Source organism: Leucopleurus acutus (assembly GCF_964270905.1).
Source record: "Leucopleurus acutus genome assembly, chromosome: 13".
Classification (NCBI taxonomy): domain Eukaryota; kingdom Metazoa; phylum Chordata; class Mammalia; order Artiodactyla; family Delphinidae; genus Leucopleurus; species Leucopleurus acutus.
Genome location: NC_139155.1, coordinates 75299161 through 75311386, shown reverse-complemented (window position 1 = coordinate 75311386; position 12226 = coordinate 75299161). Strand labels below are relative to the sequence as shown.

The 12226-nt window shown below is 56.6% G+C and overlaps 1 protein-coding gene across 3 annotated transcripts in view; it reads left to right on the top strand.

The window, feature by feature from the left end:
- Window positions 1–12226, top strand: part of TPCN1 (two pore segment channel 1) — a 64097-nt gene that overhangs the window by 47829 nt on the left and 4042 nt on the right. For 2 of the 3 annotated variants that reach the window (XM_082852852.1, XM_082852851.1), the window contains exons 16-27: window positions 1536–1592; window positions 1671–1724; window positions 2857–2929; window positions 5195–5302; window positions 6337–6408; window positions 6953–7042; window positions 8435–8550; window positions 9379–9425; window positions 9983–10051; window positions 10251–10335; window positions 11483–11622; window positions 11817–11897. In XM_082852852.1, the coding sequence (XP_082708978.1) occupies window positions 1536–1592; window positions 1671–1724; window positions 2857–2929; window positions 5195–5302; window positions 6337–6408; window positions 6953–7042; window positions 8435–8550; window positions 9379–9425; window positions 9983–10051; window positions 10251–10335; window positions 11483–11622; window positions 11817–11897 (992 nt within the window). Of the gene's footprint in view, window positions 1–1535; window positions 1593–1670; window positions 1725–2856; window positions 2930–5194; window positions 5303–6336; window positions 6409–6681; window positions 6780–6952; window positions 7043–8434; window positions 8551–9378; window positions 9426–9982; window positions 10052–10250; window positions 10336–11482; window positions 11623–11816; window positions 11898–12226 lie in introns of those variants that run through there. The other variant, XM_082852853.1, reaches the window with a different exon arrangement.

The window sequence follows — 12226 nt, the reverse complement described above, 5'->3', positions numbered from 1 at the left end:
TAGGGGTTTTACCTAACTTCATCATTCTTTTTTTTCCTTTTTCTTTTTTTAAAATTTAGTTGTTTTTATTTTTGGCTGTGTTGGGTCTTCGCTGTTGTGCACGGGCTTCCTCTAGTTGTGGCGAGCAGGGGCTACTCTTTGTTGCGGTGCGCGGGCTTCTCATTGTCGTGGGTTCTCTTGTTGTGGAGCACGGGCTCCAGGCACACGGGCTTCAGTGGTTGTGGCACGCGGGCTCTAGAGCGCAGGCTCAGTAGTTGCGGCGCACGGGCTTAGTTGCTCCATGGCATGTGGGATCTTCCCGGGCCAGGGATCGAACCTGTGTCCCCTGCACTGGCAGGTGGATTCTTAACCACTGCACCACCAGGGAAGCCCTCATCATTCTTTCACGTCTAAATTCCCAGGCTTAAAATCCTAGTTCCCAACAACACTGACACAGTCCCTCACTTGCTTTATCCCACAGTCCACACGTAATAGCTCCAAAAAACAATACCAACACAACCCTAATATATAATTGCTAGAAACACCACTCCAGGGATTCAGATGACTGTGTTTTAAATTCATCTGGAGTAGTTTTTCTCCATGTGGGTATGTCACCATCTACATTTCTTTATTTCACTTGAAAAAATATTTTTAGAGGCCACTTTTTACATTGAATTTTGCCTTCTAATTATGTAAAATATGTATATGATTCCAAGTCAGATCTACAAAAGAAAGTATACTCAAGAATCGTTTCCATCCTGTCACCTCCCCCAGTGGGTAACTATTATTGTAGTTTATCCTTCCATTTTTTTAAAAACTGTAAGTAGATGCATATATGCATATTTCCCTGCCTTAAACAAACTAGCATAATTTACACACTTTTTTCAACCTTGCTTTTTTTTCAGTTAGCAATACATCCTAGAGACCACACCATATTAATATACAGAGATGTTCTTCATTCCTTTTTATAGCTGAGAGTACGCTATTTCATGAACGTATCATAGTTTATTCATCCAGTCTCCTATTGATCGTTTAGGTTGTTTCTAGTTTCCTTGCTATCACTAATAGTTCCTCAGTGAATAGCTTTCGGTATACGTCATTTGTGTTTTTGCTAATGTCTCATTGGGATGGATCCCTAAAAGTAGGATTGCTAGGTGAAAGGCCAAATGCATATGCAATTTTGCTACCTAGTTTCTGCAGTCATTTAAAAACCAGGTATCTCTAGGGGAAAACAAATGTTTTCAATACTCAAACCCTTTGTATATGGTCCATCTTTTACGCCAACTTGGAATAATCTGTAGGTTTTACTGAAACATCTTAACTGGTATCCCTGTAGTGACATAGAGGGTGACTTTTAGAAATCTGTAGCTATTTTCTAAGAGAAACTACTGGCTGATTTAGCTCATGGTAAAAGCATTAAGCAGGAAGTTATCTGTTACAAGCCCTGCTCTCTGCATATCTCTGAGCTGCCTAGAAACTAACCAGGGGCTGCAGCTGTGACCTGTAGATTTCCACACCCACCTGTGCTTTCTCTATTATGAGCCTGTCTGTTGCAGACTTGGTGGTGGCAGTCAACGGGGTCTGGATCCTTGTGGAGACCTTCATGCTGAAAGGTGAGCCTGGCTAGGGGACTGGCCTGTCCTGTGGGCACACCTGGCCCACCTCTTGAACTGCTGCCTCTCTTCTTACAGGTGGGAACTTCTTCTCCAAGCATGTGCCCTGGAGTTACCTCGTCTTTCTGACCAGTAAGTTTCTGACATGGCTTTGCTCAAGTGCTTGTCCTAACCACTGGCTGGAACTTCTTTTGGGGTTAAGATCTCATGGCTCTTCTCTAAAGCGGGGGAGCATGATGAGGGTGGAGCAGAAGTCGAGTCTGATTCTACCCATCCCTGTTTCAAACTCTTTGGTGATTGCCCACTGGCCTCCAGACCAAGTTCCCTTGCGGGCCCCTTCAGCCTCCCTCTCAGGCTTCATCTCTTGCCAGTACCACCACCCGCGCCCCACCTGCAGCCCCCCCGAACACATCCCGCTTCCCAAGGCCCCTGCCCTTTCCTACCTCTGGGCCTCTGCACAGGTGTCTTCCTCTCCCTGGCGCACTCATCCCCTCACCACACCTCACCGCTCTGCCTGACACCCCTCTCCCTTTATGTCTAAACATTAGACATAACTAATAACACTGTGTCCTAAGTTGTTTTCACTGTTCTTAAAAAGCATGACTTTTACTGCCTTGATCAGTGCCCTTTGGCTTTTTCTGTGGAGTTCAGAGTAGCATAGTGATTCAGTGCACAAACTCTGGGGTCAGAAAGACCTGGAATCTCTTCCCAACTGTGTCACTTGTGTGATCTGATGCCCCCTCCAGAGCTCCCTCTTCAGCCCCTTCTTTCATTATGTTCCAATGACACCAACCTACCTTCTGCCCCTCAAGCAGGCCAGATCATATCCGGCTTGGCCCCTGATTTCTTTCAAATGTCACACTTTTCCCCCAGTCTCCTTCCCCCAGTCTAACATTATCAGTTTGCTGTCTTTCCCCTGAGTCTAGACTCTAAGCTCTGTGTTGTTCAGGGCTGGGCACCCAGCACCCAGTGCAAGGCCTGGCACGGGAGAACGGCTTAGGAAATACCTATTGGATGGACAGACAATGCCTGCGGCCACTCCCAGGGAGTGGGAGCGAGTGCTTCTTGTTAGCGGGCGGCCGCGGTTGGCCAGCATCTGGGCCAGGCCCTGCCCTGGAGCCCACACTCAGGGGTGCGGGTGTGACGTGGGTGTCTGGAGGGCACATGACCAGACCTCGGGAGAGTCTCGAGGAGGAAACGAGCCAGGCCAGGGGTGGCAGAGGCTGTGGCAGGGCCGCTGCTAACTGCGTCTTCCTGCTTACAGTTTACGGGGTGGAGCTGTTCCTGAAAGTAGCCGGCCTCGGCCCCGTTGAGTACTTGTCCTCCGGATGGAATCTGTGAGTAGAGAGCGTGTTTCTCACGCACGTCAGAGACTCTAATGAAAGCCACAGGTCCTCTCCGTCCACACCCACTGCACAGTTTCAGAGGGAAGGTCCGAGGCTAGGTCAGGCCCCTGTCTCCTGTCAGAGTTCTGCCAGTGGCTCCAGGCCTCCCCAGGGTCAGGCCCTCATCTTACTCTCTCAGACCACCCCCGCCAGCCCCTCTCCTGGACACGGCCTCTTGGGGTCCTTAGGCCAGCTGGCTCTCTGTGAGTCACTTAACCCCACACCCCTCCCTGACAGCTAAGCTCTTTTCTCCTCCACGAAAACCATGACACCCGCAGAGAAGGAGGTGCTGCGGGTCCTGATGCCTGGTCAGCGTCAAGCTGGTGGCCCTTCTCCCAGTCCAGAGACCCCGAGAGGCGGCTCACTGCCCACGAACGTTAACTCACCCGTGAAATCGGGCTGCACTCACAAGGTCTTGGGTCGTGAGAGTAAAAACAAGTTAATAAGTAGAGAAGAGTCGGGCAGAGCAGTAGCGTGTGGGCATGCAGTTTGCAGGGCCTTAATGTGTATCTGGGAGGAGAGGGTCTCTCTGTCCTGCTTTCCCTGTGGGACTCCCCTGTGGTCCTGCCCCACCCCTCAGTGCCTTCACCAGGGTCGCTGGTGTAACCCGTGTCTGCCATGAGACCAGTGCGGGACCTTCAGGAGGGGTTTCTAGGCTTTTTTTTTTTTTTTAAATTAATTTTTGGCTGCGTTGGGTCTTCATTGCTGTGCACGGGCTTTCTCTAGTTGCGGCGAGCAGGGGCTACTCTTCATTGCTGTGCGAGGGCTTCTCATTGCAGTGGCTTCTCTTCTTGTGGAGCACAGGCTCTAGGCACACGGGCTTCAGTAGTTGTGGCACGCGGGCTCAGAAGTTGTGGTTCACGGGCTCTAGAGCGCAGGCTCAATAGTTGTGGCGCATGGGCTTAGTTACTCCGTGGCATGTGGGATCTTCCCAGAACAGGGATCGAATCTATGTCCCCTGCATTGGCAGGCGGATTCTTATTTATTTATCTGTCTATTTATTTATTTATTATATGGCTGTGTTGGGTCTTCGTTGCTGTGCTCAGGCTTTCTCTAGTTGCGGCAAGCTGGGGCTACTCTTCATTGCGGTGCATGGGCTTCTCATTGCGGTGGCTTCTCTTGTTGCAGAGCACCGGCTCTAGGCACGCAGGCTCAGTAGTTGTGGTTCGCGGGCTCTAGAGTGTAGGCTCCGTAGTTGTGGCTTGCAGGCTCTAGAGTGTAGGCTCAGTAGTTGTGGCTCGTGAGCTCTAGAGTGCAGGCTCAGTAGTTGTGGTGCACGGGCTCAGTAGTTGTGGCTTGTGGGCTCAGTAGTTGTGGCTCACAGGCTCTAGAGCATGGGCTCCGTAGTCTTAGTTGCTCCGTGGCATGTGGGATATTCTCGGACCAGGGCTCGAACCTGTGTCCCCTGCATTGGCAGGCGGATTCTTTTTTTTTTTTTTAGATGTTGGGGGTAGGAGTTTATTAATTTATTTATTTTTACTGTGTTGGGTCTTCGTTTCTGTGCGAGGGCTTTCTCTAGTTGTAGCAAGTGGGGGCCACTCTTCATCGCGGTGCGTGGGCCTCTCACTATCGCGGCCTCTCTTGTTGCAGAGCACAGGCTCCAGACGCACAGGCTCAGCAGTTGTGGCTCATGGGCCTAGTTGCTCTGCGGCATGTGGGATCTTCCCAGACCAGGGCTCGAACCTGTGTCCCCTGCATTAGCAGGCAGATTCTCAACCAGTGCACCACCAGGGAAGCCCGGCAGGTGGATTCTTTTTTTTTTTTTGCGGTATGCAGGCCTCTCACTGTTGTGGCCTCTCCCGCTGTGGAGCACAGGCTCCGGATGTGCAGGCTCAGCAGCCGTGGCTCACGGGCCCAGCCGCTCTGCGGCATGTGGGATCTTCCTGGACCGGGGCACGGACCCGTGTCCCCTGAATCTGCAGGCAGACCCAGCAGGCGGATTCTTAACCACTGCGCCACCAGGGACGTCCATAGGCATGTCTGACCCCTGAGGTGTGTGCTGTGACTGGGGCCCAGCCATACCAGCCTCAGAAACCCGATAGCGGTAGGAAGCTGGCTGGCTGTGGGCCACTGCGGGGCCTGTGTCTGCCTTTGCGGTGGTTGGCGTGCGGGCTCCTTGGAAGGGAGTGCTGGGCACAGGGCCGAGGAGCCACTGGCTGTCGTGAGGGAGGCTAGGGGTGGGCCGAACAGACCATGGCTTCTCCTCCTCCCTCCCAGGTTCGACTTCTTCGTCACAGCGTTCGCCTTCCTGGGACTGCTGGCTCTGGCCTTCAACATGGAGCCTTTTTATTTCATAGTGGTCCTGCGTCCCCTCCAGCTGCTGAGGTGACAGGGCAGGGCTGGGGTTGGGAGTGGTGGGCAGGGGAGGGTGGGGAGAGCCTTGAGACTGGTCTGGGGAGTGACCAGGAGCCAGAAGGTTCACAGGCCTGGTGTCAGGGGTGGCGCGGCCCCTGCAGGAGCACCTAGTGTGGGTGGGGGGAGGGGGGATGGTGGGGGCCTTGTCTCCACCTGGGCGGGTGTGCCCACCTCCTCACATCCTGGGACCAGTTGCCTCTGACTGTGGAAGAGAAACATGGCTCAAGGCTCCAGTGAACTTGGCCTGTGCTGGTGTCGGCTGCAGCCACAGAAACACACGTGCTCAGAGTCATCAACCAGAGAGCCTCGGCCTCTGAGGGTCCAGAGGGACTTTCGAGCCCCTACCACAGCCAGCCGTGATTGTCTGGCACAGTCCCTTGTCAAGAAAAACCCTCACTTGCTCTCAGCTTTCCCCCAGGGACCACCGTAGGAAACCAGCACGAATTTGTGGAGATCCGTGGACGGTGTCCCTTACTAGTTAGAGATCTCTGTGTGTCCTCAGAAGGCTGGTTTTCCTCTAGAATATCCAGCTGCGATCCTATTCACCTCCATCACCCCCTCCCGTCCTGCCCAGGAGGAGAGGTGGAGGTGAGGGACAGGGCGCCCCTTCCTTACCTGGAGGAGCTGCCGCACTGCAGGCTCCTCTGCAGGCGCGGCCTTCTCCCCTCCCAGGGTTGCCGCAGCGTCCAGGGCAAGGCCCCGCCCCGCACCTGGCCTCCGGGCTTCATCCGGGAGCTGCGTGGCCGCCGCGCCTGCTCACGAGAGTCTTGCCCTGCCTCCTTTCAGGGCAGGGCCCGTCCAGCCGCGATGTCCTGGCGCCCCCGCTGCCCCTGCCCAGGGTGCGAGTCGCCTGAGCTGAGTGCCCGGCTGGCGGCTCTGGGGAAAGTAGGCTCTCAGGTGGTGGAGGGGCCCCGGGCCTGCCGCGCCCCACCTGGTGCTGTGGACGGAGGGGCTGCGGCCACGCCCAGCACCCGTACGTGACCCGGCCCGCTTCCCTCGCTCAGGCTGTTTAAACTGAAGAAGCGTTACCGCAACGTGCTGGACACCATGTTTGAACTGCTGCCCCGGATGGCCAGGTACTGCCCTGCCTCTTGGCCCCCAGGGCCAGGCGTCGTGAGGCTTGTGCCCCTCGGGGTGGGCAGCTGGGTGGTCTCGGGGGCAGGGGGAGGGGGAGTCCCCAAAAGGACGAAAATCGAGGGCCTGACAGGGTCAGATCTCTTCAAGGAGACCGAGACCTTGACCACCACAGGTCTCCCTGGTTCCACGTTTCTCCACTGACCTGTCTGAAACATTTAGTAGGGAGGGCAGGGAGCTGTCAACTCACTTACCGCCTGTGTCTATGTTCACAGGTAAGGGTCACCTGTGAGTCTACCTTCACAGGTAAGGGGTGAACCGCTGGCAGAGGGGCGTCTGGTAATAGAGTCCTGATTCGAGCCGTTTTCTACCCCAGACCTGGATCCGAGGCCCCTCCCCTGCAGGCACTGTCCAGCTGGTGCACCTGGCTAGGGGCATGCGTCTCCCTCAGTCAGCTCAGGGGTCTGAGGATGCCGGGGCCACCGGGCGAGCTGCTCTCTCCCGCCGGCCCTCCATCACCCTGTCTCTTCTGACCCTCCTCCCTAGCCTGGGCCTCACCCTGCTCACCTTCTACTACTCCTTCGCCATCGTGGGCATGGAATTCTTCTGTGGGATCCTCTACCCCAACTGCTGCAAGTGAGTACGCAGCGGGGCCCCCAGCCCCAGGCAGCCTGCGTTTCTGGAGGAGCCCAGCCAGGACTGGAACGCTGACCTCTGATCCCTCAGGGGCCCACCTCCCCAGGCCACAGCACCCTTTGAAGCCCTGAAAATCACTTTGCTTTGCTTCCAGGGCTTATTAGTTCAGTGCAGCAGCTAAGGGAGGGGGCCTGGAAGCAGAGGGTCCTCTCTGAAGTGAGGATGTCTGAGCAAGTTTCCCTGTCCCCCAGGCAGGGTCTAGGAGCCACTCTCTAGCCAGGTCTCCATCAGCTTACCCTTCGGGCTGGGCGCTGGCGGCTCCTCCAGGACCGGGAGCAGCCTGGGGCCCGAGGCCGCAGTCCCACAGCTTCCTCCTGCTTCTCCCCGGGGGTGACTGGGGACCTGGGCAGACACATCAGCTAGGGGTGGCCTGTTAGGATGAGGGCAGACACATGCGGGAAGGTCTCTGGGGCAGGGATAGAGAGCGGGGGACACAAGCTCCCTTGATCACTCCCTTTCCTCCTAAGCCCCCATGATGAAATCCGTGTGCTCTGCCATTCATTCTCCATCCAGTGTTCTCTTAAAATTGGTCCTTATGGTTTCAAGCGCTGATAAAGAAAGTTCTCAGAGACACTGGTAGCCGTTTTGAGCGTCAGGCTGAGAACCAGAGCCTGTAGCAGTGGGTCACAAACCTTAGGGCACATGAGAATCCTCAGGGCTGCTGCTTAAAAGGGCAAACTCCAGACCCCACCCTGCGTGTCCGACACAGGCCAGAGGCTCAGGACTCTGCCTTGGGAACAAGCTCCCTGGGGGCCCGAGGACCAGGCTTGTCAAAACATCCCCGTGAATTACAGCAGATCAACCGTAGGAGGTTGGCAGGGAAGTAGCAAACAAGCTCTCAGAACAGGGGCAACCGATTAGAACAGAACAGAACACTCCAGCCAGGTGCTGGGGAAAGCCCGAGGAGGGGAGGACCCTTCTCGAGGGCTGCCGTTGGCACCCGGCCTCCAGGGCAGATCCCAGACTGGTGGGGGCAGGGGGCAGGGGCCTGGGGGTGGTGACTGAGGAGGCACTGCCTCTGTCTCCCCTCCCAGAGCGCCGGGCTCTGGCAGCTGAGAGCAAGAAGGCCTGGCTGGCGGCAGAGAAATGCCAAGTGAAGGTGGAATGGGGGGCAAGTCTGGGCGTTCCCACCAGCACCCTGGGGACTCCCCTTGAGACAAGAAGACAGGCAAGGGAGCTGGGGGCTCGGCAGGAAACCAGGCTGGGCCAAGAGAGATGGTCCTCAGTCAGACCTTGGTTTGCTTAAACTTTCTGTACTTTGTTGAGGTGACCAGTTATCTTGTGACCTTCCCACTCAACCCTCTGTCCCCCCGCCCCGTCTCCCCCGGCCAGTACGAGCACAGTGGCAGACGCCTACCGCTGGCTCAATCACACCGTGGACAACAGGACCGTGGTGGAGGAAGGCTACTACTATCTCAACAATTTTGACAACATCCTGAACAGCTTTGGTGAGTGCGGAAAGCCCAGGCGGGCCGTGTCCTGGGTACTGCCTTGGTCACCGCAGGTCCCAGGTGGGGCGGAGCAGAGCTGCCCGAGGCCTCCCCATCCCGAGCCGTTTGCCATACTTTCTCGAGTCCTCTCTGGCCCCAGTGGAGCCTGTGGTTTGCCCAGCCTTGGGGTACAGTGCAGGCCAGACCCCAGGGCTTGTTTCCTGTTACTTTTTCAGCATCGGGGGAGCAGCAGAGCTTCATGCTTGGCTGGGAGATGGGTGCAGCCCGATGCTAGGGAACCAGCTCCCTTGTCACAGCTCCACAGTTGCAGGGTGGGACCTGGCCACACCAGCCAGCCACAGCGTCCCGCATTACCCAGGCCAGGCCCACACAGCTCTGCTCCTGGCTTCCATGGAGAGGCCGGGAGGCCAGACACAGCTTCTCAAGAGGAAGGGATCCCCTCACGACATCCCAGATCTACACCAAGGAAGGTCCGGGGACTCTTTCCCCGGTATCTCCACCCCTGGTCCATCACGAGCTGCTGAGGCCAAAGAGGCACCCTTTTGGGGACCGGCCAGGATGGCAGCACTCCCTGGGGGGTGGACGCTCAGGACGCGCCGTGGCTGCTCTCGGGAGCTCACAGGCCACCCTGGCAGACGAGTGCGTGGTACCCAGGATAGGTGGAGAGACGCTCAGGACGCGCCGTGGCTGCTCTCGGGAGCTCACAGGCCACCCTGGCAGACGAGTGCGTGGTACCCAGGATAGGTGGAGAGAGGCCGCTTGACACTCACTTTGCAAAAGCAGGTCTGATCAAGATGCTTTCTGTTTCTCCCTTCCCTTTGGCAGTGACCTTGTTTGAGCTCACAGTTGTCAACAACTGGTACATCATCATGGTAAGGACCTCCGTCAGCTTCTGGGGGCATCTTCCCACCATTCTCTGAGGCCAGCTCCCGTCTCCCCTCACGCAGCCTGGGGCGCATCGCTCTCCCCGTCCCCCGCGGGGGCAGGGTTCTGCAGGGACACCACGGTATGGCCTGAATCCCAAGAGCCTCCCCCTCCGCACTTGCTGGACGTGGCCTTTGTGCCTGCTTTCCACACACCCCCCAGCAGCCAGGAGAGGCCAGTTAGCCTCTGGGTCTCTGTCCTGCTCCCACCACTGTGAGGGAGACTTTTCAATCAAGAAACAGTGTGGCAAGTGTGGCTGGTTGGTTGTTTTTTTCCATTCCTTAAACTCTTCCAAAGGTTGGCCGTATCAGTCCTGGGGGGAGTGTCCAGGCCTTAGGAGCTCAGAGGGATTTTTAGACCCAAGGGAGCAAGGTCCCCCTCCTTCGTCTTCCACAACCGATCAGGAAGGGTCTGTAGAGAGCAGGGGCCACGGAGAAGCCTGCGTAGACAGCGACCCGGCCCCACCCCAGGAGCTCGCTCACTCCCTGCTTCCCTCTGTCTCCAGGAAGGCATCACCTCGCAGACCTCCCACTGGAGCCGCCTCTACTTCATGACCTTCTACATCGTGACCATGGTAGGTCCAGGGACACAGAATGCCCTCCACCCTCCTCCATCCTCCAAGCCTCCAGCTGCCCCTGCTTATCGGGCAGCAGCTCAGGGAGGAGGGGGCCGGGGACACGTCTGACCGGGCTCTGTCGGCTCTGGGGCCCCGCAGCAGCTCACGCCCCCCTCATTCCTCTCTCTTTCTGCTCGTCCTCTCCATGCCTGGCCAGGTGGTGATGACTATCATTGTCGCCTTCATTCTCGAAGCCTTCGTCTTCCGCATGAACTACAGCCGCAAGAACCGGGACTCAGAAGGTCTGTGCAAGTGGCTGGAGCAGGGGCGTTCGCCGCTTATCTGTCTGTCTGTCTGTCCAGTCTTTTGGCAGTTCAGCTTACTGATCTGGCGTAGCTTGCTTTTTTTTCTCCTCAATTTTATTTATTTTTGGCCGCATTGGGTCTTTGTTGCTGCGCGCGGGCTCTCTGTAGTTGCGTCCAGCGGGGGCTACTCTTTGTTGCGGTGCGCGGGCTTCTCATTGCCGTGGCTCCTCTTGTTGCGGAGCACGGGCTCCAGGCACATGGGCTTCAGGAGTTGTGGCTCGCGGGCTCTAGAGCGCAGGCTCAGTAGTTATGGCTCACGAGCTTAGTTGCTCCGCGGCATGTGGGATCTTCCCGGACCGGGGCTCGAACCCATGTCCCCTGCATTGGCAGGCAGATTCTTAACCACTGTGCCACCATTCAAGTCCTGGCTTAGCTTTCTTGATCTCTTATTTGCATTGATTTTTCAAATACTAAATGACAGAAAAATGCACGTGATCTCATTTAAAAAATCAGAACAGTACAGCCCGCAGATCAAGAAAAATCACAGGCTGATTGTGACCCCAGCAGCCCTCTGTCCCGCCTTCCTCATCTCCCCGACTGTTCATCTTTAGCTGTTCCCCCTTTTAGTTGTCGTCTCCGCATTTCTAAACCCCGTGTTTGTCCTCTGGCTCTTGATTTAAACGGTGTAAATACCGTTGACCACAGAGCCTAATACTACTTCCTTCTGCAGCTTGCGACCCCTTGTCTCCCTTTTCCCGGAGTGCATCGCTTTCTGCCTAATGATCCTTCATTCTTGCCAGGTTCTCCATCAGAACTGCCACATCCCTGTTCCTACTTGTTTCCAAATCTCTGTCCTCTCAGACTACCTGATCATTCTCTTTTTGCTCGGAGACTCCCTCCTGAAACCCTCTGTCCCCTGTAAGCTGGTGGCCTGACCAGTGCTCCTGACAGCCCCAGCAAAGGGAGGGGATGGGGAGGGACGTGAGTTCCAGATGGTGGGGGGAGGTGGTCGTGCTGATCCAGAGTTTTGCTGGGAGAGGGAACCTTAAGGCCCCCATAGGGCGCAGGGAGGATGGCTAAACCAAGCCAGACGGGGGGCTCTGAGTCCCAGGCTCCTTCCCCCTGCCACCCTCCCGTCCTGCAGTTGACGGCGGTATCACCCTTGAGAAGGAAATCTCCAAAGATGAGCTGATTGCTGTCCTGAAGCTCTACCAGGAGGCCTGGGGAGCCGCCTCTGACATCGCCCAGTTGCTCAAGATCCTCTCCCAGATGGAGAGATACGAGGTGGGGAGTGACAGGGCCTCGTCCCACGGAGGGAGCGGGCTGTGGCTTAGTGCAAACACTCCCCTGCTGTCCGTCCCCTCAAGTTTTGGTGACACTTTTGGGGGGCACCGTTGCAGAAGCCAGAAGAGGGGGTGAGGCCGGGCGCCAGGACCTTGGCTCCAGCTGGTCCCTGCAGCCTTTCTGTTCTTCTCTAGCAAAATACCTTGGTGTTTCTGGGACGGAGATCGAGGACCAAAAGCGATCTGAGCCTAAAAATGTACCAAGAGGAGATTCAGGTAGGAGCACCCGCGACCGCGCTGCCCAGATCCTCCTGTCTGGGGGTGGTCCTCCCGCTGCTGAGCAGAGGCCGCTCTCTGGTCCCCATCTTGATGTGTGGGGAGCTTAGTGGGGAGCTGTGGGATTGTCTGTTGGGACCACTACCAGTGGACCACTGCTCGGGTCGGCGGCGGCGGCGGGGGGGTGGCTTCAGGGCTCAGCCTTGAACCCTTGAAGCATTCCCCAACATAGGCAGCCACCCTGTCCACTCTTCCACATATGTCACTGACCTCATCTCATTCTCCTCCTCTGAGCCAGAACAGCAAAGGAAACGCGTACAGCGGGAGAC